The sequence below is a fragment of the Perissodus microlepis genome, chromosome 19 (genome assembly GCF_051167445.1).
Source record: "Perissodus microlepis isolate ML-2025 ecotype Zambia chromosome 19, ASM5116744v1, whole genome shotgun sequence".
Lineage (NCBI taxonomy): Eukaryota > Metazoa > Chordata > Actinopteri > Cichliformes > Cichlidae > Perissodus > Perissodus microlepis.
In genome coordinates, this window is record NC_140479.1 from 10,645,715 (window position 1) to 10,672,866 (window position 27,152).

The following is a 27,152-nucleotide window of genomic DNA, read 5'->3' on the forward strand; positions in this document are numbered from 1 at the left end:
GTATCATCAAAGATGAGCTTGTGGGGCCTTTTCGGGTTGAGGATGGAGTCAAGCTCAACTCCCAGTCCTACTGCCAGTTTCTGGAAGACACCTTCTTCAAGCAGTGGTACAGGAAGAAGTCTGCATCCTTCAAGAAAAACATGATTTTCATGCAGGACAATGCTCCATCACACGCGTCCAAGTACTCCACAGCGTGGCTGGCAAGAAAGGGTATAAAAGAAGAAAAACTAATGACATGGCCTCCTTGTTCACCTGATCTGGACCCCATTGAGAACCTGTGGTCCATCATCAAATGTGAGATTTACAAGGAGGGAAAACAGTACACCTCTCTGAACAGTGTCTGGGAGGCTGTGGTTGCTGCTGCACGCAATGTTGATGGTGAACAGATCAAAACACTGACAGAATCCATGGATGGCAGGCTTTTGAGTGTCCTTGCAAAGAAAGGTGGCTATATTGGTCGCTGATTTGTTTTTGTTTTGTTTTTGAATGTCAGAAATGTATATTTGTGAATGTGGAGATGTTATATTGCTTTCACTGGTAAAAATAAATAATTGAAATGGGAATATATTTGTTTTTTGTTAAGTTGCCTAATAATTATGCACAGTAATAGTCACCTGCACACACAGATATCCCCCTAAAATAGCTAAAACTAAAAACAAACTGAAAACTACTTCCAAAAACATTCAGCTTTGATATTAATGAGTTTTTTGGGTTCATTGAGAACATGGTTGTTGTTCAATAATAAAATTATTCCTCTACAATACAACTTGCCTAATAATTCTGCACTCCCTGTATGTGTATTTTCTAAAGTACTTGGTTGAAATACTCCCTGTTAATTCACTTCACACATTAATTTTCAAAAAGTGGCTCTTTTCAAAGGTGTTCGGTACATTTTATAGCTGTTACAGGGTTGCTTTCCCACATAATTGTTCTCTGTGCTTCTTGTGTAACACGGTCGGTTATTGTTTAATCGTCCGGTGAGTCATCAGTCAGTCCCACACACGGGGCTATTCTCAGTATTTTAATGGAATCTGGCTTATTTGGTGAAGTAAGTCCAACAGGAAAATGATAAATGATGTTAGACAGCTTATACCACACAGCACCCACACTTTCACACAGCACCAGTTTTGCTGTGGAATTAAAAAAGCTTTTTTTTTATGAAATATTTTGTTTTGTTTTGTTTTTTTGCAGATGAAAGAAGTGTGATGCAGTTTATGTGTAGATAAAATAAAAATATATAGTAGTTTGAAGTCAGGAGTGAAACTTACTGTAGATTTTCACGATTTAATATTCTTTTCCCTGTTTGAGGCATTTGGGGAATTATACAGAGCAGAATCCCTCCTGCTCCATCTGTGCTGTGAATAATTCAGTCAACAGTGAGAAGCTGGTACAGTGTGAGCAGACAGGCATTCCCATGAGAGAACGCCTCCTGCTCCCTTAGCGCCGTGTGACCAGACACTGAAAGCTACCAACAATAATCGGCTCATTACAGACAAAAAGGACAACAAAATTAAAATCTGCCACCTTTCCTGACATGCACACATATTTTAAGGCTAACAGACGAATATCAGGTGGAAATAAGCACACGGCAGGTTATGTAACTGTCTTCTGCTTCTTTAGATGTGAAAGAGTCTGGTTGTTTTGTGTAGCAGTCTTGTTGTTAAAGCAACAATTACTTAAGCTTAACTGCCACGATGTTATGCGTAAAATAAGCTCCAGATCTGTATTTTTAATTTTGAACTCTAAAAGAGTAGATTTGCATGATTCAGAGTTCAATAAACATCTGGGTTTAACTTGTACTGGGCCTTTATGCAGCATTGTGAAGTCCTTTTTGAAAGCCTTCAGATAAGAGTTTACTCGTTGCCACATACATATTTTGAAAGTTTATGTCAGGAACAAGGAGAGGAACTGACTGCTAACAACTTGTCAATAACAAATTAATCACAAGTCATGAGAGCACATCGCAGATAATCCTCCTTTCTGAAACAGAATGATCAAAATTTACAAAATGGTCTCATTGTTTTTATTCAGTCCAACCCAAAAAAGTCACTGAGGCCATAAACGCATCAGGAAAGTGTTTAAAGTCTAGGAGCTGTTTCCCTAAAGACTTATATAGAGCTGGAAGGCTCTTTGCATTCAAAACTGTCGCCCTCAGTCTCCCTTCCATCAACCCGAGTCAGTCGCGGCAGACGGTGCCTCTCCCTGAGCCTTCTTCTGGTTCTGTTGGAGGTTTCTTCCTGTTAAAGGGAGTTTTTAGTTCCCACTGTTGCCAAGTGCTTGCTTAGAGGCAGTTTTCTGATTGTTAGGGTTGTCTCTATATTATTGTGGGGTCTTTACCTAACAGTATAAAATACCTCGAGGTGACTGTGCTTTATAAATAAAGACTGAATTTAACTACAGGTTGTCTGTGTCTGCCTTTGAACACACCTTTTTCTGATTGCTGTGCTTTGTATACCAATGGTTTGAAAAGCTGGTGGGCGGGGCTTCCGTGCTCACAAACAGTGATAGTAAGCAAGTAGTAAGTACATGTGGTGATCTCATTATTAGACGTTTTGGCCCTCTTTAATATGAACACCACCACCTGTCTAAGATGGAAATAAACACCAGCTTGAGAAAACTAAAAAGAGCTTTAAATTGGTAAAAAGATTTGTTTTACCTGGTAAGATGATTCCCAGTGATGACAAAATACGATCAACCAGCTCATTCTTGGCTGTAGGTTAAGTTGTTAAGATGTTAAGTTGATGCAGAGTTCTGTCACTGGTGTAGGCCGTAAAATGGGAAATAAACCCCACTGCCTGTCGCTGCGTCTGAGGAGATGCACCTATCAGTTAGTGTTAAATCACATTGATTAATTTTGCTAGTCAAAGCCACTGGGGTTAACAACTTCCTGGCAGAAACTCGTAACAGTGTAAAATATTACAAAAGTAAGGACAAGCATAATAGTTCCCCTTTAAAAGAACAGACGTGTTTTTCCTTCAAACCTGGAATGAACCTGGTTTTATTCAATCTTGACAAACACACAATAGACTGAAACCAGTGCAAGTTCTTTCCTCTTGGTGCCACTAATGGCTAAAACCAGTTAATTGTTACAGCCATTATATTGGAATTAAAAATAACAGAGAGCCAGTCATCATTGCCACTAATGGAGAAACACGTCTTCTAAGTACTTTCTTGCCAGATGGGCTCATTATCTCCCATTTGTAAGAAAGGCAGCAGCTTGGTTTAATTGAACAAAATGGACTTTTCCATGTAGAGCTGCATTCATCATGGTAAATGAGCTCAGCAGTAATCTAAAGTCTCCCATTGCACTTGAGAACCTGTTCCATCTCTCCACTTTTGTGACTGTGCATGAAATATTGTAAAGCAAGTGCTTCTCAGACGTTTATTCTTTTATGTATTGGCTGCTGCTGAGTACCTCTGCCACCCCATCATTCATGGGCGTATGTCAGTACACCCATGATTCTTTGGGTCAAATAAATTATTATGTATGACTGGTGAAAGATGTGTATCCACATACATTGAAAGAATGAAAGAAATAGGTGGACTGTTCTTTACAGACCCAGAACTAGTGCTACATTTTTTATTTTACTCTGCACAACTTTTCCCGCAATTACAGTTTAGTTATTTTAATCAGCATTTTCTTTTGTTTTTACAGTGTTTGTACACAGGAAATACAAGCTAGTTGCATGCATTGTAACTCATATAGAGGCATCCAAAGAAACAAGTCAGGGAAACGGAGAAAAGACACTGAAGTAGCCTAATAGTTGTATCAAAGTTTATTGCATTGAATTTTAATGCATGCTGGCTTTTACATTTTGGACTTTTGTTTGAGGAAATGTTCTCTAAATGGACCTCCTTGATCTGTATTTGAATGATGATGTAGATGATAGATGTAGCTTTTAGATCTGAAGTCAAGTTGATGCAAAATGGCCTTAAATCTGCATTCTTTATAACGACCACCAGGGGGCGATGACTGAGGTTGCAAACACGGGTTCTGATGCAATAGAAGAATGTGGAAAATGTTTTATTGATGATTTGATGGGCTCGGTCACTCCATTCTGATCATATCAAACATGTTAAGTTCATTTTATGTGTTTATGTGTATGTGCATTACACATATCACTAGGATTATCTAGGATATGTTATAGGTTGTGGGTTCACAGTAAAATTTACAACCCACCAGCCACCTTTGGTTTTAAAGCACCAAAATGGAACCAGTGAAAATACTCATCCTGAAGCTTCTTAATGACATTCAAAAACAGATGGATCGTACCACAGCAGCTAGATCCATCTTTTATACATCTATAAGTAACGATGCCATTGGTTGCATTATGTGAAATGCAGGAGCCAGGTGTAGGTGTAGCATGTTAAACCCTTTCAAGTTTTGGAAAGAACATTGAACATTTATTTCTCATTCACTGCATCCTGGGTTCTAAATTCTTCTCACCATCACCACTGTGCACCACTCTGTATGCTCACCAGTATTCAGGTGGATGACAGAAAGCATACAGACTGCTGCTAAAGTTTTCTCTCTGTCACAAACTTTCTCTGTGTATGAAGTGTTTGAGCGAGCAGCTTTCAGAGGTAAAATCCCCTGTTTCGTCCCCACATGTTCTGAATGCAAAGCAATTCTGCAGCACTGAGGAAACATTTGATTCCATTAGACACCACACTGAATCTGCTGGTTTTATCATCCATTGATCTGTTCACCACAACCAGCAGCCTCTTTGCAAAGCTCTGTAGTGTGAGACATAATCATTCTGTAAAAATGGCTTTAATGAGTACGTTTATTGGCTTTAAGAGGCACTTTACTTCCATTGTAGTGTTTATTGTCTAATAGCACTTCTGGTTAGCACGGCTGCAGTCTGTTGAGTCACTAAGATGGTTCATCTATCAGGCATCATAGCTGAGACAATTGTGAATGTTTCTCGTTATGCTGGCGAAAAAGTAGAAGTTGTCCCTCATTTTAAATTTTGACTTCAGCGAGATTTTGGGATTAGTTTAGCTTGTTAACAGGATTATTCAAAACTGTGTTTCATAAACATTTCAGTAGAAATCTGGCTCGGCCCTGCTTAGAACTGACTAACCTTTGAAGTTGATCTGGATCCAGACACCTTTAAAAGGGCTCTTTATCATCTTTATCATCAAAACCTTTAAAAGTTCCATTTTTTTCCCCTTTAGTTGACAAAACAGAAGATGAGCAATAAAATGAGGAGGAGAAAATGGTCAGGGGTGGATCTGAACCTAAGATTGCAGTCTGTTGCCAGAGAGTTGCCAAACAGAAGTTGGCATTTTAAATCATATCTAAAAAATATACACTTACCAAATACTTCATTTTTTACACTGTGCTACACCATGCTATGTTTCTCAGAGCTTGTGTTGTCAGCTAGGTGAATTTAGAGTTCACCCAGCACCTCGTAGGTTTGAAGCATGAATTCTGTAAACCCTCCAAAATAAGTGACACAATTACCAGAATAACCAGAATACGACAGCTGTCAATCAGTTGAGCTGAGTCCCCTATTGCCCTGTGGCACATGAGTTGCGCTCGCAACATGTTGGCAATGTAAATGCATTTGTCTGTGCAATTGCCTTGTGATTGAACGACTGTTTTACGCTCAACATCTGGATGACCAGCTGGTTGCTGCAACTACATGCAGTTGGTTGTTGAATGCAAAAAAAATTCAACACATTCACTGGTCAACCACCTATTTTGTTGCATGGAGGTTTCCATCCTTGTATTGTCCGTGTTTTTATATTTAACAGTTATAACCGCTCACTTCAGGCAGACAGTCCAACAAGTGAAGTGAACCCTCTGATTACAGATGAGTTGTCCTTAGTGAAATGCTAAAAAAATCTTCTGAACTGGCTGCAGGTGGTGACAGCAGGTCTCTGAAGGCTGATTGCAGCTAAATCTGACAATCAGCCTTCATAAGTAAAAAAGTGGTTTAGGACAAAGATGATAGGCTTATTTGATCACTTTGATGCCACTGATGGAGAGAATAGAAAAGCATCCTGACGTTTAACCGTCTGTGATGGCGTTGCACCTCCATCCTGATGCCAGAAGGTCATACATGTAGCTGAAGGTCATGCATTTGTATTCGTTTGTCACCAGTGCAGTCAGGATACATGTATCACCTGGGCAGGTTCATTCTGGCGTAACAAAGACTCGCTAATGATGTTTGTGTCCAGACCTAACTGGATCTCCTGATGTGCGGCACTCAGTGCTGCCTTTAATGAGATCTGACTCGCCCGTGCGTCTGGGGGTCCGTGTGATGCTGCACCTGAACCTGTCACTATGGCAACCAACAGGTTGCGTTTCTACAGTGACACAACCCCTCTGAGTGTCTCCACTCTGGTTTCTTTGCCTCTGTGTCTCTCATCTTCATTGTTTGTAGAAGTGTTTTTTTGTCAGATGCTAAATACTGACACAGTACAGATGTTTTTTCTGCATTGTACCCAGCGAAGGTTTCAGGTAGAGCCAAGATGTGTTCTAACTGTACAACTAAGATGTTTGTGAATGTGGACATTAGTAATTTGTTTTTATTTTTAACAACTGGTTAATGTAATTTGTGGTCGTTTTCAAAAAAGTAATATATATCACACGTTACTTAATAACTGATCTAAAAATTATTAATATGTTTTTTTTTTCTCTACTCACCAAGAGGACCTGAAATGTTTTATAATTATGAGTGAAAAGCATAAAGATTAACCTTAGGCTAACTTCAGTCTCTTAGTCCTACACACTGACAGGATTCCTTATTTTGAAACACATGAAAAACTCTGTCAGTGTAGAAATTAAAAAGTCAGATGTCACGTCGATTTTATTGTAGAAATAGATACAGATAGAAATTGAGAGTTGAAGTTGGACTGCTTTTTTTGGCACTTATTCTGTTCCCTGTTAAATATTTGGCTCATACATTCATCTGTAACATCACTCTACATTCTTTGCTGCTGGCTTTGTGTTCACATGCTGATTTTGCAGATGTTTTGCAAAGAGGTGATGTCCTGTTAGCATTAGAGGATAGTTGTGTTTTTCTGGCCTGGACCCAGGTTTCACTTAACTGTCACTTCTTCTGAATATTTTTTTTAGCTCAGAAAAAGTGAAAGCGGGTGTGAATAAATTATTACCATTATTACCATTTCTTACAACATGACAACCTACTACATTAGTTTTGATATTTAAAAATGCGTATTTGTTTTCTAGTCTCTCCAGAGGTGCTGGGGTTTCTGACAGCCATCGGACTCTTCATCATCCTCATGACTTTCCTGTTTTGGTACCTCAACAATAAGTTGGCACTAGAGAACCCAGGAAGCCTTCAGTGCCTTGATGAATTCAGGAAAACCACTGAGCTGCAAGGTGAGCATGCATAAATTTAAAATGAAAGCACATTTGGTTGTCTTTCTTTCACATCTGATCTTCTTTAGTGCCTTTGATCCCAGCACGAGGCCCGGCCTCTGCATGGAGGCATTTTCCACTGACACTGGCCTTTCTCAGCCCATGCCGGGATTACTGTTACTGACAGCTGTAGGACTGTTTACTTGTCATCTGCCCACGGGGGCTTCAAAGGTTTAAAAGGTTGGTGCCCCCCCGGGAGCCCACACAGGGAGTTTGCTCGACTCAGAAAAGCCATCTGCAGAAAACAAAGGGAGGCAGTGTAACGCAGCAAAGTGACTAATCTCAATGACCTTCTGTGTGGACAGATTTGGAACAGTGGCTGTTTTGACAGACACATGAGACAAATATTAGAGTTCGAATTGTCACCGGTCTGTTGAAAAAACAGTTTACAGTCTCCTGATTCTGTTTGTTAAAGATGTATGTATTGAAGACTGCATGTTGTAAGTGGGAATGTATGTTGAGTTAGTGGGAAGGTTTGCAGAGCAACCACGGATTGGGTTATTTTAAAAGCTGTGCTGCCCCCTGCTGGAAAAAATACAAAGCTACAGTGACAAAAAACTAGCTTCCTGACTTCACCTACTGCTCTGATCAGCTACATTTTTATTCTCTGCTTTATTGTGTTTCTTTCCCTAATTTTAATTATACCCTCACCAAGAATCTGCATCACATTGAGAAATACCTTCTTCTAATTGAGAGGACGTGTAACTAACTATAGTCTTTAAGTGACCACTTAGAGCAGGGATGTCCAACTCCAGGCTTCAAGGGCCGGTGTCCTGCAGGTTTTAGATATCACACCTGAATCAAATGATTAGTTCATTATCAGACCTTTGGAGAACTTCAAGACATGTTGAGATGGTAATTTGGCCATTTAAATGAGCTGTGTTGGATCAATGACACATCTGAAACCTGCAGGACACCGGCCCTTGAGGCCTAACTTAGAGTTTGAATATTTAAGGATGGCAAAGATAAAAAAAAAAAGTCTTTTATGTTTTCCATGAATAGTTGTCAGCTGTGTAACAACTGTGCACAGAGCACCATGGCAGCTTCATTATTGGAAATAATTTTCATTACTGTTTAAACAGCCTCCACTGTGACTTCAGGTTGCTGCACACGTTCAAAGTTTAGACTATTGAAAATCTTGGTTCACTCAATCTCAATCTGTCCTCCGTGTGGAATCACACGTTTGCCTGTTTAAGGGTCTCTTAAATAGTATTGTGAAAACGCAGCAGCTTTTATTGAGACGCCCTCGCCTTCCTGCAGTGGAAGGCAAATTGGCTCTGGCAATTTGTGCTTTTGTGTTCAGATCACGTCCATTAGCTTTTGTAAAACACACCTGTTACAAATCTATCCAGTTTCTTTTCAACCTTTGTAGTAGTTTCAAAATGTGTCACCTGTTCAGCATTTAAAACAACAAAAATCTCATTTTGGCACGTAGGAATGGGGCGTAGGAGAATACCTGGAGAATATCTCATCCGCTGTACCTTGGCCAGGCTGCCAGTCTGTCACGGCACAGCTAATAAATAAATTTGGAAGCTCTTTTTTAAAAGCATTTATGAAAGCATGTTGTTGTTGTGACTTAAAAGGCATTAATTGAAAGTTGCATGATTGTTGCTGGATTGATACAACCAAAGCAGGTGAGCAGATTTGGCTAACCATCAGTTAACTGAACTAAATGAGTTTATGCATTTGACAGATTTATGACTCGTTTAAAGGATGCTTTAGTCCATAAATGCTATCGAATTTAGAAGAGATTTAAATTTAATATGTGATGAAGAAAAAGTCGCATTGAGTGATAATTCCAGTAGAAAGTGTTGGCAAGAACAACAAGAAAACCCATAAGAGTATATGACATCAGAGTAAATGACACTCAGACTGAAAACACAAGCAGAATTTTAAACATCTTGTAAATTTCTCTGAATTCAGTCACTACATCACGCTGGATGTGTGATGGAGGTAATTTGGTGGAGGAGAAACCAAAAGGAGAGAGTAATATCGCAGGATGAGGGTGCAGATGTTCCTTTTTAATCACAGGGCTCTTCTGTTTTCACTGCAGTGACTTATCAAAGGCTTTTCTGAACGATCGCGAGCTTTCTGTTCAGAATGATCCAATAATCTACAGCTGCCAGAACCAGTGCAATGATTTTTTTTCCCTCATTGATTTTATCTGTTGTGTCCACCCATACAGTGTTTATTTTTATATATAAAAAAGATGCTTCTTAAATTGAAGCCAAAGTAAAATTGTCTTAAACCTGAATTCCATCTAATAACCAGCAGGGGGCATCTCCTCTGGTTTCAAAATGCTGTCTGATTGTAAAGTCTATGGAAGGACATCCCATCAGATCAGCAAACATGTAGTGCTTACAAAACCTGTTAGACCATCACCCAGTGTGAGGTTTAATCCTCAGATGTTCTAAATTAACAGTATTGGTAATTCTCAAAATCAATTTTATGTTTTTGTAATGGTTACTCCACCAGTGTGTGCAAGCACTTTAATCATATTCTTTCATGCTAAAATATAATTATTGTTGTTATCCAAACATTTTCATGTTTACTCTTTTAGAAACAGCAGAAAAACAAAGTAATGCACATTATTAGTTTTCGATTAAGATGCCAGATTTTCCATCATTTATTTGCTTTCTTGAACAGAAAAATTACTTTTGGTGGTTGTGTCCGCTCAGATTTGGGTGTTAAAACAAGAATTCACTTTGTTTTTTACCTGATAAATATCATTTTTATTTTAAACAGCTTTTTCTAAATAACTTGTGTTTTCTTGCCTTTATGACAGGCGGTCTAATAAATGTACCAAACACTCGACCTGATGAGCTTATAGACTTAATCTCTTGTTTAAAGCCTTATTAAATACAGTGCAATGTTCATTTTGCAAATTATGAACTTCATTGACCTTCATTCAGCTACATTCAAATCCTTCATGACGTCCTTCAACCTTTTGAGCCTGTCATCATCCACTTTTGTCATCTTCTGTGGATTTTTTCAGCTCTTCCTGTGAATTCTTCCTTTCATTTTTAAAAAATGTACTAGTTTGTTGATTTGGTCACTTCTAAAGGTTCTTTGTTTTTGTTTTGTTTTTTCAATTTAATGATTAACGGCCTCCCTCACTTGTATCGACATCTCTTTGGGTCTCATATTGAGAGCTCCAGCAGACAGCTAGTTCCAGATCTTTTATCAACATAATTTTTATTTCTATAACGAGGTAACGGGCCTCACATGGCCATAAAACAGTCAGTCAGTGGTCAAGTTACTTTTAAGCCCCTAAAAATGTGTGACTGTGTATAAAACTTCCTAACATAAAGCCAGCAAATTCCTAAAAATACCTCAAATTAATGCTAAAAGTCTTCAGTTCAATCACACCATGATTGTTTTTTTGTTTTTTTTATTTAATACACACTGTGTGTGTTGAATCATGTCTGAAACAGTTTTTGTGATATATAAGACAGTGTGGAGGGAAATGATTATGGAACTGACTGTATTGTCCTCTATCCCCAAACAGATAAGGTCTACTCCGACGCTGACTTGCAGGCTTCATCGTCGGACAGCGAGGATGAACTGATGGGTCAGTATCAGGAAGCGGTCAGCCGCTCCCAGGGCCTCAGAGGAGGAGCCAAGGTGTCCTCTAATGCCAAGCACACTGGAGGTTTCAGCTGGGAGAGCCGGCAGAAGTACAGCCCGCTTACTGCTGATTATGATGGCTACAGCAGTGAAGCCTCAGCTGATGATGGTGGGTCCTCCCACATTTGACCGTCTTGTATGTTTTCCGTGTATCCACAGATTTGACACAGTGAGAAGTTCAGATATTTCCTTCATATCACCTCAGGGAGTTTTTGTTAGATGCTCACAGTCTTCTGCAGCTCTGTACCAACAAACACAAGAACACCATATGTGTAACACACACACTTATACACACTGTCAGTTAATCTAGAGAGGTGATCAAAGCGAGGCTGCCGTTCAGCACACTCTCCGTGGGAGGGTTGTGAAACAGTCAACTGTCTGTACAATGTGCACAGCCGCAGCCTCGCACTCTTCCTTCTTTTTTTATCACACGTCTATGTTTCCCTTCTGCCCGACTCGCCATCGCTGCGATTGTTCTTCACCCTTGTCGAGGTGGGTTCAGTCACAGAAGAGCGCTGGCACTGACCTCCTTGGATTAGTTTGTTATTCATCTGACACGTTATTGGCCAAGAAGCATATCGTGTTGATTTAACGCTATACAAAAAGCCACTCTTGACTTTCTCCTCAGTAAATGTTTACCCAACTTTATGCTTAAAAAATAGCTTTGCATGGCATAAATGACAAGACTGGCTCTGCCTAAAATTAAGAGAATGTGCACGTCAACACTTACAATGGACGTTTTTTAAGCTCGTAGCTTCCTGAGGTGCTTCTTTCACCTCTATATCCAGCCTGCCTTCTAACCCTGTAAGAACCATCCTACACTATGCCCCTAAATGTGAAACTAGCCCTTTAGGGAAAGCAAATAAGCAAATGTATCTGTTGCATAGAGAAGAAAACTGTTACAAGGAATGTCAAATTCATCTAAAAGTCCCCGATTGACCTGTTTTTCCATCCTGCAGAAATATATCGGCAGTGCTGTTGTTGCCTGTTTTCGTCACACCCAGACAGGAATGTTTGTGTCTGACAGTATTTTTCAAAGACAAAAACAATCTAGTCTTTGCCAGGGTCCTTGATTGGTGAATCACGCCTGAACCAGTTTTTGTGTTATATAAGACAGTGGGTTCAAGTGCCGGGTGTCTGGCACAGTCTATTTAAAGCCGCGTTTGAATGCGTAGCTGGGGGAGAAGTAGTACATGGCGTGCTTCTGACTCCATTAGCAGAGAGGCAACGGGCTGCACAAGGTTGTTGTTGAAGAAAAGCAGAGCGTCTCCTGATATCCACTAGATGGTCTCTGTTATCTTCAGATGATGCTTTGAATTTTTAGGTCACTATAGAAAATAATCCCACATGGGGAAATGAGTGCTATTCAGTAATATTATACTCCAGGATTTTCAGGTAACTCTTACTAGCAAAACTTTAGAATGAATTTATATTTAATCTGCCTTCATTTAGAGACACGAAGGAGCCAACTAGAGAATATTGTCCCAAAGGTAATCATCGAAATCTGAATTTTGTTTCTGGTGCCTCAAATGTAAATGTCAGTATTTCATTTGCAGCTGTGATGCTTTAAAGCAGCATATATCTGCTTACTTTGAAAATACTGCACTACATGCACTACATGTACTCACTGGCCACATTATTAGATACACCTTGCTAATACTGCGCCTTAACTCTTCATTGTTCAGATTCAAAGATGTGCTGAAAACATTCCTCTAAGATTTTAGGTTAAATTGACACGATAGCATCACACAGTTGCTGCACATGTGTCGACTTCACATCCATGATCTCCTGTTCCATCACATCCAAGTGCTGCTCTATTTGATTGAGGTCTGGTGACTGCGGAGGCCATTGGAGTACAGTGTCATGTTCAAGAAGCCAGTTTGAGATGGTTTCAGCTTTGTGACTTGACCTGTTATCAGAAAATGATTACACTGTGCTCATAAAGGAGTGACAATAATCAGGGAGGCTGTAGACTTGAAGAATGCTCAGTTGGTTCTAAGGAGCCCAAAGTGTCAGGACAATGTCCACCATTCACCAGTTTGCCTCCCAGCCATTCTCTACCTGCTCAGCCATGTCTACGCCCACCTGGACAAGCTGGCGTGCACTGTGGGAATCATGTTTTTTGAACTTCTCCAGTGCTTTCAGGCCAGCTCTACTGGTGATAAATTGACAGTGATGCAGGTGGATGCCTCCCTAGTGACCTGGATAGTTTGCTAAGTGACTGGCAGACCACAGTATGTGCGCATGCAGCACTGTGTGTCGGACAGTAAGTGTAGTAAGCAACACGGGATCCCTGTGGGGCACTGTCCCCTCTCCCTCATCTTCCCCTTTTACACCATGGACTTTAGCTCCTGCATTGAGGCCTGACACCTTCAAAAGTTTTCTGATAACTCAGCCACAGTGGGCTGTATCAGGCTGTGGTGGGTAACTTTGTTATGTGATGCAGGCAAAAGCATCTGCAGCTTAACTTGGGCAAACTGTATGTGGATGAGAACACCGCTGACTCCTGTTTGCATTTATGGGGTCTGGGTGGAGACAGTGGAGGATTACAAGTGTCTTGGTGTTCACAATGACAGTAAAATAAACTTCATTAAAAACACAGAAGTGCTCTCCAAAAACTTATCAACTTCTGAGATGACTGAGGTCGTTTAATATCTGCCCAATGATGCTCACAGTGTTGTATGAGCCTGTGGTGGCCTGTGCCATCATCTGTACTGTGGTGTGCTGAGGCAGCAGGTAGCAGCAGACTCAATAAACTGACCCACAAGGTCAGTCATGCTGTGGGTGTGGAGCTTTTAGCATCTTTGTTTTACTTATTTTTTAGCAGAGAAAGTTTACATCCATCCATCCATCCATCCATCTTCTCCATCGCCCAGAAGGCATCCTTGTCAGATGCCCGAACCACCTCAACTGGCTCCTTTCGATGTGGAGCAGCAGCGGCTCTATTCTGAGCCCCTCCCGGATGGCTGAACTTCTCACCCTATCTCTAAGGGAGAGGCCAGCCACCCATCGGAGGAAGCTCATTTCCGCCGCTTGTATCTGTGATCTCGTTCTTTCGGTCACTACCCACAGCTCGTGGCCATAGGTGAGGGTAGGGATGTAGATTGACCGGTAAATTAAGAGCTTCGCTTTTACGCTGAGCTCTCTCTTCACCACAATGGACCGGTGCAGCATTTACATTTTCTTTCATATTTATAATTTTTAATTGTGTGTCGATAATTAAAAACAATTTCCCCTGCTGGATTGATAGTGTTTTGATTCTGATTATACCTCCAGCAACCTGAAATGTTGATACAAGGCATGATGGAGCCATGTGTTCATGTTTATGCCAAATTCTGACCCTAGCATCTGAATGTGACACTCATTAGGCCAGGCGACATTTCTCCAAAGCAGTTCTTCTCTGATATCTGGCATCAACCAGGCATTTTCATGCAGAGAGGTCACTGCTTTTCACTTCTCAGGAACATCGTCTGTGAACGTCAGAGGTGCTTGTGTAGGATCAGCAGTAAGTCAGCTGTTTCTGCCTACCTGGCACCAATAACAATGTCACGTTCACCCCCCACCCCCCAATCGGATGCTTAGTTTGCTCAGTTCATGATGTCATTGTGACCATGTCTAGATGTTCAGTGCAAACAGTAGCTGCCATGTGATTGGCCGATATTTGTATTAACGAGCAGTTCGACATGTGTACCTAATAAAGTGGCTGGTGAGTATATATTGACTGAGCTGTTTACTTTGGTTTAAAGTCATGTTTGTTTTCTTGCACAAATCCATCACTGACTTCTTGCCTGTTGCAGGAACGTCACGTAGTGAGTGTTCTTTGTGTGTGAGAGAGAAGCAGGGATTTGAGTCACAAGAGCCTGCCAGCAATAATTTGAAATTTACTTGGTTTATTTATGACAACATGTTAGCTACGCAAGGTCTTGTTTTGATTTTTTTCCTCATGATTCTAATACCCTTAAAGGTTTCAAGGATTATCCAGATAACTGGCAGATGATGTATTTCTTGGCTGCCAAGAAAACAAATTCAAGGCAAAGCAGTTGTTTGTGTGCCTTCTGTAAAGTTTTTGGTTCATCAGATCATAATCAGCTTACTTATAATTGCTCGACTATAACCAAAGAGGAGGTAAAAGCTCTGTCCGTCCGTGGCTGCACTTCGGTTGAAAATACTGGAGGATCATTATTTTCCTCCCTGTGGTAAGGCTTTGATGGCTGTGGTTTTCTCTCCCACCAAGCCATCGTGGATCAGCAATAACAAAGCAGCGGCCTCATGCCATGGCTGACATCGGTTCAGGCTTTCTCTGCAATATGGAAAGTTTCATTAGATAAATAGGTGAGTCGTTTCCATGATTTTCCACGAGCGCTAAAGGACACGCATTTCATTATTTTTTCAAGCAAACAGCCATAAAAGCTTCCTCTCCACACCCACAGCTACCGCTGTTGTGTTTGTCTGAGTATGAAGAGCTTCATCCTCAGGACATATGTATAAAACATGAGGAGGATTGTGCCAGAGCTGCAAAATCAGAGTTTGGGTGCCCCGGTGGCTTCACTCAGACTCCAAAAATAGGAAGTAAGCAGAAAGCAGAAAAATTATCTAAGGTTTCCCTTCTCTGAAGTAAGCCCCTGCTCTAATGGCCACTTTGAGAACCGTGTTGCACAGCATGTACCAGTGCTTTTTGATGGTTTTCTCACTCATGTGGATAGTAGGATTTCAGCTTATGGTCAATGGGCCCTCCAAATCATTTGCTGTATATGGTTATAAATAGGTCCATAAATAAACTGTGTTGTCACTGTATCCATATTTTTATTTTGTCTTGTCACCTGTACTTTGCTCTTGGCAATAATTATAATAATTAGTGAAAAAAAAACAGTTACTATAAAAATAATAATAATTAGATTTAAAGATTAAATGCAAACTGTTCTGTTATGTAAAAAAACTCTTCTTTTTTTCTTTTGTTATTATTTTCTTTTAAGAGAAATATGGTAGACACTCACATTTCTGTTAATTTACCTGTTGCTATGGTTTCAGTTCAATTTTAATTATATATCACCAAATCACACTTTATTTTGTAAGGTAAAACACTGTAATGACACAGAGAAAACTCAAAAATCAAACAACCCCCTATGACTTGGCGACAGTGGGAAAGAAAAACTCACCTTTTACAGGAAAGAAACCTTCGGCAGAACCAGGCTCAGAAACAGCAGCCATCTGCTACAAGAGGTTGGGGATGAGGTTTCATTGATTGTGGCTTTACTCAGAGCTGATTGGCCTACCTCTGACCAGAAAGCTCAATTAATCAATCCAGAGTTCAGGATTTGATTCAGTTTGAATGAAAGTGGTTTCATTAATCCAACATAAAGCTTGGAAAGAAGCAAATTAGTTTTTCACATAGAACAAAATTCACTTGTATTGTGAATGAGGGTGCAGCGATGACTGGTGCCATGTTGGAAGTCGGCCACATTTTAAGGGCCTTGTTTACTTCTGAATGGTTACCAACCAGCTCAATAAGAGCAAAGACCGTTTTCTGAAGCATTAACTAATAAAAGTGAGCAAATGTTTCTCAGCCAAATTTTGTTCATCTCACATTCAAACCTGCACATTTAGCACTTTTCTCACATGAAAATCGGTGAGGTGTAAGTGAGATCACGGTAGCTTTATTCATACGCTGCAACTCAGAAGCAAAAGGGAGCTATTTTTAGTATCCACACCTCTGAGCACATGTTTTACAAAGAATATTGTAGACAGAGAATAAATGGGGATTGAAACTGGGAGGAGGGCATTCAGTCGTCATAGTCTATACTCTGCACAATTTTTAAGGGATTATTTCTTGAGTGAAATGTAGTTCCAGCAAGTAGTTCCAATCCTGTACATTGTTTTCAGGATTAAGATTTAGTTTCTACCACCATGCTAAGCCAGAAAAATAGATCCCGGCTGTGTTTCAGAGATTCTTTAATGAATAAATTAATTATTTTTTTCAAATATAGCTTTCACACAAGAACTGGAATACATTGCAGCTGGGTTCAGTCCACTGTTCCACAGAGCCACATCTTCAAGCATATTTTATAAGCTTTTAAGGATCTATAAAGTTGGGGGTAAAAAGGTCTACAGTAGGGTGTGCAACTGTTAAAACGCAAACCTGACCCATTGTTACAGGATGCAAGTCATTAGAACCATTTTATTACAGAAACGTGCTCTCTACTCATTCTCAGCCAACACATGCAAAACAAAATACTATATTTTTTCCATATGAGGAATTTTTTTTAATGTAACTCGAGTCATGCACTCATAGTGGGTGTCCTTGTCTCTGACCCTGTTTTGTTTTGTCCTTCCATCGAGTGTTTTAGAATCAGAGACTTTAGTCTGGATGGGGTCTTTTATTTTGAAAATTGACTGAATTTTCCATTCGGTTCCTGATGTCTCTGACTTCCTGCCTCCTCATCTGCCCTGAGCAGCTTTAAACAGCTTCCAGTTAAATAAGTAAATGAATGAATGAGTAGATTATCCACTATTTTAAGAGATACGGAGCAGACGGTCACTTCTGGGGCACGTCTGGAACTGAAAGCATTGTCTCAAGTTGGTGAGGTCAGTGCTGGAATGTGGTGCAGCTCTTCTCAGTGTTTTTCTGGGAAAAAACTAATGATAAAGTAGTAGCTTGTTTGCATTTACACCATGCAGAAAGTGGCTTTAACACTGACACAACTGGTTTCTCACAGGGAGAATAAATATCAGTTTTATGTATTTATTGGTAATATAGCAAATCTATCTGCTTCTTTCACCTGCTTTGTTTAAATTGGGGTGATGGCACTTCTGTTTTCTTTACACTTAGCCTTCTACATAATCCAACGCTGATATTTTTGCTTAACTCCTTTTAAAACTTTTAGAAAGGTGGCAGGAGGTCAGGTGTGTTTCCTCCTGCTTACAGTTGGGAAAAGGACAATCGAGTGCAGCATCTCTCATTTTTCATCTAAGATATTTTTACCTGCTTCTCACAGGCGAGATTCACAAACTGTTTTCCCACTTGAAGAGGTACAAGAAGGCAAAACAAGGCGAATGCCAGCAGAGAAGGGATGAAAGGGTGGGTGAGACGAGGGGAGGAATGGTAACCGTCCCAATTAGCGGGCTGGAGAAAAGAGTAGTGCTTTTGCACGGCAGCTTCTATCAAATCAACCGCCCCCGGCTCAGCGGGAAAAAGCTGCTCAAAATGGATTTGCTCCTTTTATCAAGCCCTCCATGACACTTAGTTAAGACTCCTTTGCCTCTATCCTGCCACTGATATGTGCCACTTTGAGCTGGTGTCTCACTGACATTATTAAGAGTGAAAGTTTCAGGAACTTGGGAGAAAGCTGGAACATTGTGTTGGAGTGGATTACGTCATGACAGTGTTGGCTTTTTCCAAAAGTTAGAGGAAAGAAGAGATCGTTCTTTTCAAGTTAGGTTCTTCTTCATCTTTTGTAGGCTGGGTTTAAAGCATTCATTCCTCACCAGCGTCCCTCTGGGAGTATTAGCATTGGCTGCTCAGTTATTGTGAATCCAAATTGGACAAAGGAGTCAGGTTTGAGAATGCAGCTGACAACACTATTCAGGGTTCTTTGTAAGTGCCACAGAAATGTTCAGCACAGCCTCACTCTTTGCCTTCCAGGCAACTGAATCATTTAGAAAGGTGAGAGGCATAAAATGTGTGGCAGATTAAGAAGTATTCAGTTCAGTCCTTTTAATGGTGTGTATCTGATGTTTTATTTAGACTGTGCATTCAAAAGATTCCTCTCGCAGAGCGTATTATACTCACGAGGGCAGCTGCATCACATCTGTTTGTGAGGCTGAAAAAGAAGTCTGAAAAATTTCAAACAAAATCATAATAATGACAAATTTACAGATCGAAATAATACTGATAGAGTTAGAATTGAAGATTAAACATTAAGACTCACCTGGTATTGTTACAATTAATTTATTATCTGTTAATCTTTAATAAGATGTACAAATTACATTTGATTAGCATTAATTGCTATGCAAATAAAACTAAGTACACCCCATGACTCAGTAGTTTGTGGTCCCACCTTTAACTGAAGTAGTTGTTTTCTCTCACAACACTGTGGAGAAAATTTAGCCCACTCTTCTTCAGTCCATTGTCGTTTTCTTTCCTTCCACAGCATTTTAATTGAGCTGAGGTCTGGACTGTGACTGAGCCATTGCAACACCTTGATTTCTTTCTATTTCAGCCATTCTTAAAAAGAAACATATCAAGGTGATTTGCTGCTGTGCCTGGGATCCTGGGGTCCTCGTGCTGTCGAATGACCCAGTTTGGGCCAAGCTTTAGCTGTCAGACAGACGGCCTCACATCTGACTCTAGAATACTTTGTTTCATGGTCAACTCAGTGACTGCAAAGTGCGCAGCTCCCATGGCTGCAAGACAAGCCCAAATCATCACGCCTCCACCTTCGTGCTGACAGTTGGTGTTTAATTTTCTCCAAATGTGATGTACAGTGTGGCCAATCACCTCCACTTTGGTCTCATCTGTCCGAAGGGCATTTCTCGAGAGGTCTTGTGGTTTCTTCTGATGAAACTTTGCAAACATAATCCATGGTCCAATGCCAAGATCTGTGTCTTTTTAAGTCTGTAGGGTTGATTTTGAATGCATGCTGTAGTTGGTGTACCACTACCATATGTACTAAATGGGCTACATACCCAACCTGTTGTAAAAATGTAAATACTTTAGGATTGTCCTTGAAGTTACTTAAACTCTGTTAAAGTTTTACATTTCTCTCATTGTTTACAAATAAATAAATAAATAGAAAGATCAAAACCTTCAAAATTGAAAATAATTGCCTGTGTTTCTGTAGCTTTGCACAGTGTCTCTTTGTTTTCGGTGCCACAGAGCTCCATTTATTTATTTACTCTGCTGTAATGCTCACATTCGCCAAATCAGAGGCTGAAAATAGTCTTTAAGAAACGCACGATTTTCCTCCAGTTTGAAAACCATTCAACCCCCGTCTGTTACGTTTTTGTTTAAAAAAGAAAAAAAGAATAGATATGTGTTTACCCTGTTTTATGGATGTAGTGCTTTTAATTGGATAAGGCTAAAAGCCACTGACAAGCTGGGTACGTTTGAAGGCATTAAGACCTTTTTGGTCTTTTGATGCTATGATGTTTGTTAATGATGATGAGAATACAGAATATCACCACCTGCTGCTACAGTGAAGCACTGATGAAGCTGTAAATGTGTGCAACCAAATTACTTTCTTTAATGGTTCCTATTAAATGATGTGTTATGATGTGTCTGTATTTTGTTATTTTATCTATTTATATCCTCCCAACCAGTCAACTGCATCCAGAGGATGAGACGGACACCGCCACTGGATGAGCTTCAGCCACCGCCCTATCAGGATGAGAATGGCTCTCCAAGGATGTCCTGCACCCTGTCAGATCTGGGTGATGCCAAGTGTGATCTGTCCCACACCAGCGGTAGCCCCCACCTCTCTTTTGGCAAGTGTCCCAGTGAGGGCAGCGACGGCCCTGAGACTGAGAGTTACCTCAACAAGGGCTATGAGGAGGACATGCCCAGTGACAGCACAGCTGTCCTCAGCCCGGAGGTAAATACCAGTCATGCAATATCAGAGTGATACTTTAGATGAGGTGTTATTTTGAACACTGAACATTTCATTGGTTTCCGTAGGATATGTCAGCCCGTGGATCAGCAGCCCAGCTACCGAAAGGTTATGAACCAGATCCTGTTGCAAAATACGGGACCCTGGACATCGTGTTTGACTACGACTCAGAGGAGCAGCAGCTGTCTGTAACCATCATGGCAGTAACCGACCTTCCCAGCTACAAGCGCACCGGTAACATCTCCTGGCAGGTTCATCTGGTGCTTCTGCCCACCAAGAAACAGAGGGCGAAGACGGGGATCCAGAGAGGCCCGTGCCCCATCTTCACGGAGACCTTCCGCTTCAGCCATGTGGAGTCAGAGATGATCAGCAATTATGCTATCAGATTTCGCCTTTACAGCATGCGACGAATGAAGAAGGAGAAGGTGCTCGGGGAAAAGGTGTTCTACCTCACCAAGCTCAACCTTCAGGGCAAAATGTCGGTGCCGGTCACATTAGACCCATGCTGTGCACTCCCGGTAAGATGATCAAAGCAGGTGTTGGCTTTCAAGCTGCCACTCATCACCTCACTAATTACTTCTCTTTGTTGATTGATCTTTCATCTAACTGGATAACATTTTCAGAGTGAGATCACATTTTGCAGATCATTCTTACTGAACTGCCTGTTTTGTTTGCTTGTTGGCTTTTAATGCTTCTCAGGAGTAGATGGTAGTGCGACACAGCCAGTTTACTTATTTTTTTCCTTTTGCTCACTTTATTTCGAAGGCTACAAAGAAGAAAGGCAGCCTTAAAAGGCACCTAGTTATCCTGCTTCGAATCTGTCAGATATTAGTTTTCTTTCCCTTTAGTAACAATATTTTTATTTATGTAGATATCCAGGTGTTGAATTAACCCAATACAGCAACATTCAGTGCTTAATTCACTGAACATAAGATAACTAAAAATGTAAAGAGTATTTTGAGCCTATCTAAAAACACAAGTCCTTAAGTATAAAGAAAAGATGTGCATTACGTAACCTTCAAATGTTAGCTTGCCCAGCCTAATACGGGCTCCTTTTTTTAGCGGGTTAGCTATCTGTTTGGAGATATCATATTAAAATCTTCCCTGAATCGGGTTTATTTTCCTCACGGTTCTTCTCCATGGCCAGCTTCTGGCCTAGTCCAGCTTCCTCACTCTCTGATGACTTTATGAGCTCAGTCAACAGTTTGAGGTAATAATGAATCAAATGCAAAGTTTATTTTGTAAATGTTACTATTATTAGTGTTCAAAAGTAGGATTATCCTGGTTAAGCCGTTATCCACTGAGTGTGATTTCAGTAACAGATCATTAATCCCACTCTGGCTACCACCATATTTTATATCCAAGTTATAGTGGCTAGCATTATTTATTGTGTACTATACTACACTATTTTGCCTAAACAAACACTCTGTGATAGTAAATACATCATGTATGTAGTGTATTAAAAGAAGTCAAAGCCAGAACCTCGTAGATTTGAAACCGGAAAACTGGATACATTGTAACTGCATGACGGTGATTTGCAAAATCAAATAGGCATTAAGGTATTCAGCAGCTTTGCCTTTATTCAGGAATATAACCAGAATACAACTATGTTGGATTACAGATGAGTTGCGCTTATTGGCACAGACAGACTGAGATTGATTGAAACATGCTAGCAATCTGTCTGCGTTTATAAAGTAGATGGCAGTTATTTGCATGTCTCACCGGTCTGTCTGAGAGTGATTACTTGACGTGATCGATGAATTCAGTACAATGACCAAGTAAGGAGTTCTCCTCATAAGGACATCCTGCTGGGACAGCGCAGTAAAGGGAGGGTGTAGTGAACTGCTGTTTGAATTGTAATTCATTTGTGTTTTGGAAAATCCTTAACAATTAAAAACTGATATTAAGAACGTTCTGAATGTTTGCCAACTCTTTCAGGGTGGCGAATCCCAGGTCAGCCTCTCAGATATGACATGCAGTGAAAGCGCCTCGTCATTCCAGTCAGTCAGTCAGGCTTCCACACCGGAGATCCTCGTGGGCCTGGTTTACAACGCCACAACAGGACGTCTCTCTGTGGAAGTCATCAAAGGCATCCACTTCAAAAACCTGGCTGCTAACAAACCACCCAGTAAGTACCCTAAAACGTTTGTTGTCCAGTTAGAGAAAGCAGGATAACACTTTTAATGTTTCAAATGCTACAGCAGAAGAGGACAAGTTGAGCCTGTGCATAGGAGTTTGTTTTAATCTGAAGTATCTCCTGTAAACATCTGTAGTCAAAGTCTATATGTTTTACATACTATGTGCTTCCTTACGTTCAGTCAGAGAGGGACTATGCACAGCGTATAACTTCTCCGAATCAGAGATAGTGTACTCTATCTCGGCCACCACCTGCTTTTCAGTTTTCCTCTGGTTTGATCTCTGGTTTCCCTCATTTCCCGGTCAGCCTCCTCAGTCAGCTTCCAGGGATCTGAGCAGCAAGTTAAAACAAAAACTGCCTCTTGTTGAACTTTGTGCAAATGTTGTTGTTGTTGGCCTTCTGACCCTGTTTCTCTTTCCTTGCATCTTCTGTTATGTCTGCACCTGAAACTCTCTCACCCTACTACCTTTTTGACATCTTGGTCCGCTGTTTTTCTTACTGCTGTCCAACCCTTGTTGTCAGATGGACTGTTCTGTTGTCTAAAACACTTGATAGGTGGACAGGTTTATATTATCAGAGGTGAGTTTCTGTTCTTCCCTGTGAAGTGCCATCAGTGTTAATTTCACATCCTTTTTTAAAAAAATACATCTTCATGGATGCAAATAGATGTAAGTAAATGGAATGACTGTTGATTGGAGACACACTAATTTAACTGGCTTCTATCATTAATGTATATATATATATATATATATATATATATATATATATAATTTGATGCTGTAGTATGTTGGATTGACTCAATGTCGCCTTATCCCCCAGTCAGTTGCATCAGATGGCTGCCGCTTCCTGAGCTTGGTTTTCCTCATGTTTTCCTCTTAAAAGGGAGTTCTTCGCTCCCACCGTTGCCAAGTGCTTACTCTTACTGGATCACATGATAATTGTGATTAACTTTGTCTCTCTGTAATTTATAAGGTTTTACAGTATGAAACAATTGTTGCTATAAAAATGTAAATTACATATAACAGCAACTGTTTATGCGATATTGGGAGCCCAAGCTCTTTGCACCCATCCCAAAAATTTTAACTAAATTCTCTTGGAAGCAGTTTTGATAAGATAAGCTTTTCCCTTAAAACCTGAAATATGACTTTCTTCAAATTCATGTAAACTTTGGACCATAGGACTCTTATTGCATTTAACTCTCATCCATGAAGATGCTTGGCTGTTGTGCTGTAAGTCTTCTTGCTGTATTTCTGAATGCGTATCACATCACGCATGCATCTGAGATACCCCCTCCCGGCCTCCTTTACCCGTTTCTTGTGTTGCCTGGAAGTCCTTCGTGTTTTCACTCAGCCTTTTTCATGCTATGTCAGTCTAGTTTTCTTGATATCTGATAGCCAGCAAGAAGGAGATGTTGTCATTGAGTGCTGGCCTAATTCGAACAGTACGCTTTGCACATTTTACATTTTTCGGCTTTGCTTCCAGCATATGAAACATAAACAGGACTTCTGTAATAGAGTTGCATAAATATTCATCTAAAAGCCACACTGTACTGTCCTCCCATTAATTGCCATGTTCCATGTATTCGTGAATGTCTCTAACTAATAACTAGCTGTCAGATTTTGATATTGTTTGTACATTCCTGAATAGCATATCCACATACTTTATAGTCTTCAAATTGTACTTGGAAAATAGTCGCATCTGGCAACACTGAAAAAAACCTTTGTGCAAAATCCTCACGAAGGCCTTGATTGACTTTGTGCGTCCTTACAAAGTGGAAAGAGCACGGTGAAAGATGCGGAGCAATTTCAAAGCTTCTTTTCTGCCATTTCAAAACAGTACCGAGCCGACGAGTCAAGTTAATCATCAGCCGCAGCCCCTCTCATTCAGCAACAATGCCAAAGAGCCATGCATCACCGCTACTGACCACTTAAGACATCCACAGCTCTACAGAGCCCATTCAGCAGCAGTCAAAAAAGAAATCAAGGCTATTTTTTTCACTCTGCTTTTATGTCAAAGAGAGCAACTGAATGTGTGATTGAAGGCGGTGAGCTAGGCGTTGGAAGGCAGCTGGCACTCGACAGCATGAAACCCTCAGCAATTCATTCCTTATACCCCTCTTAGACTGGAACATAATACACAGCATTATTACAGAGTATGGTTGTAGACGAGGGGCGAAACACTCTCAAAGATCCATTGTGATTGCCAGTCTTGCCTCGCTTACTTTCCGCTGGATTTATGGCTTCAGTTTGTGCCATGATTTCTGCATTGAAATGAGGAGTGAATAAGGAAAGCGTGAATGCTGAAATCACTTGATAATGGCAGTGTTTTTCCTTTTTGCTTTTTCCTCTTCTGGGCTAAATGAATGAGCTTTATCGGGATTTTGTTTTTTGGAATGTGATCAGCGGGGTAATAAAAGGTGGAAAATGTCGCAAACTGCGAGTATCAGCAGTACAAGTCGTGCTTCTAAGCTCAGAATTCTTAGATACTTTAATCCCGACTCGATATATTATGTTCTGTCTTTGATTGCTAGGGTCTTGAGCTAAATATGTTTTTTCATATCTCATCTGAAAGCTTCATATAATAACATATTAGAATTATGCACCAGCAGTCGTACTAGTAGCAAGTGCTTTTTCTGTTCTGTTTCACATTAAAAGCCCCTATACACAGCAAAATCTCCAGTGTTAAATTAACACTAGAGAGTGTCTATATGGGTCCACACCTCTGAGTGTTAAATACAACACTGTTGAGTGTTAAATTAACACTTTTGACAGTGTAATATGTTTAAAAGTAACCTAGTCAGTTTTGAAGATTAACAATGGCTAACACTGAGCAGTGCTGATTTTCTAACACTGGAAAATAACTCAAAATGTTAGAAATATTCCAGTGTTAGACACTCTCTAGTGTTAATTTAACACTGGAGATTTTGCTGTGTATGCATGAAAACCTGGCAACATGCTTGCATTAGTTGCACAACGCAACTATTAAAATAAATACTAACAAATGAAATTATCATTTTTATTCATCAGATTATTAAAAAATTGATTATTTAAAGAATTTCTAGTGCAGCTAAGAGGCAGAGGGCAGTAGGGTTTTTTGCAGATCATTTGGTTGTGCAAGCTTCCTTGAGTAATGAGAGCTGGCGCCTCCAAATTTAAGGCCACAGTTCTCAGCCAGACAAGGGTGGATTGCCCACTCCAGGTTGGAGATGAATTGCTGCCCCACTTGGAGGAGTTCAAGTACGTCGGGGTCTTGATAACAAGTTGCGCCTCAAGTGGACGCGTTCAATTGCCTCTGGGTCTTGATAAGGAACTGAGGAGGAGTGGAACAGGAGGCTAGCAGGATTGATGCATCAATGCAGACGATGTGCCACTCTGGTGAAGAGTGAGCCGAGTGTGAAGGTGAAGCAGCCGATTTACAAGCTAAATTTCAATGAAGCTGTGTAAAATAAAGTGCAATAATTTGCAAGTCTCATAAACTCTTATTTTATTCACAACAAAACTTAGGGAGAATTCACTATTTTAAGGAAAATATTGGCACATTTTATACTTGATGGCAGCAACATGCACTAAAAAAGTTGGGACAAGATCAAGTTTACTACTGTGTTATTTTAACACCAGTCTGTAAACATGTGGTTTGTTATGGATGCAGAACTCTCTTTAAAAAGATGCCATCAGATTTGTAGGCAGCCAAGTCCGTAGGGACTAATACACCCCATGGCATCAAGCATGCAGGCTTTTGAACAGTACTGATAACAATCTGGATGTTCCTTCTTCCCTGTAGTCTGAAGGCTGCAGCGTCCAGAGCCTTAACCTGCATTTGTGGATGGCACAGTGAACTGTGTTCACAGACAGTGATTTGTGGAAGTGTTCCTAAGCCCATGCACTGATTTCCATTAAGCAATCATGCCTTTTTCAAGGGCATCCAATACTGATTTTTGATCGTGTCCCTCGCACACAAAGGTTTCTCCAGATTCTTTCATTAGATATTTGGTACTATAGATTATAACATGTTGACAGTTTTGAATTTTGCGTATTCTGAAATTCTTCCACAGTTTGCAGACAGTTTTTTTTTTTTTTTGAGAAACTCTGCTTCTCTAAGATGCTCTTTTTATGCTACCGACTGTTGCGAATGAACGTATTTGCAAAATGATCTTCCAGCTGTTTCTTTGTAATATCACTTACTTTTCCAAACGTTTTCGAGACGTGTTGCTGTCAAAGCAATTCAAAATGAGTCAAAAAGTAAAATGTTTTAATTTAAATATATGACCTGTTTTTCTCTGTTTTATTATGGATGAAATATGGGATTATGAGAAAAGCAAATTCTGAATGTATTTGCATTTTACACAGTGACACAACTTTTTTTGAGTTTGGAGTTGTACCAGTCCCTCCTA

The 27,152-nt window shown here is 40.2% G+C and overlaps 1 protein-coding gene across 4 annotated transcripts in view; it reads left to right on the top strand.

Moving 5' to 3' along the window:
* The window catches only part of syt14a (synaptotagmin XIVa), a 56,018-nt gene that overhangs the window by 20,800 nt on the left and 8,066 nt on the right, over positions 1–27,152 (top strand). For all 4 annotated transcript variants that reach the window (XM_084915620.1, XM_084915618.1, XM_084915621.1 and 1 more), the window contains 6 exons: positions 7,205–7,357; positions 10,905–11,132; positions 20,339–20,610; positions 20,694–21,143; positions 22,564–22,753; positions 23,285–23,341. In XM_084915620.1, coding sequence (XP_084771746.1) covers positions 7,205–7,357; positions 10,905–11,132; positions 20,339–20,610; positions 20,694–21,143; positions 22,564–22,753; positions 23,285–23,341 — 1,350 coding nt within the window. The remainder of the gene's footprint in view (positions 1–7,204; positions 7,358–10,904; positions 11,133–20,338; positions 20,611–20,693; positions 21,144–22,563; positions 22,754–23,284; positions 23,342–27,152) is intronic.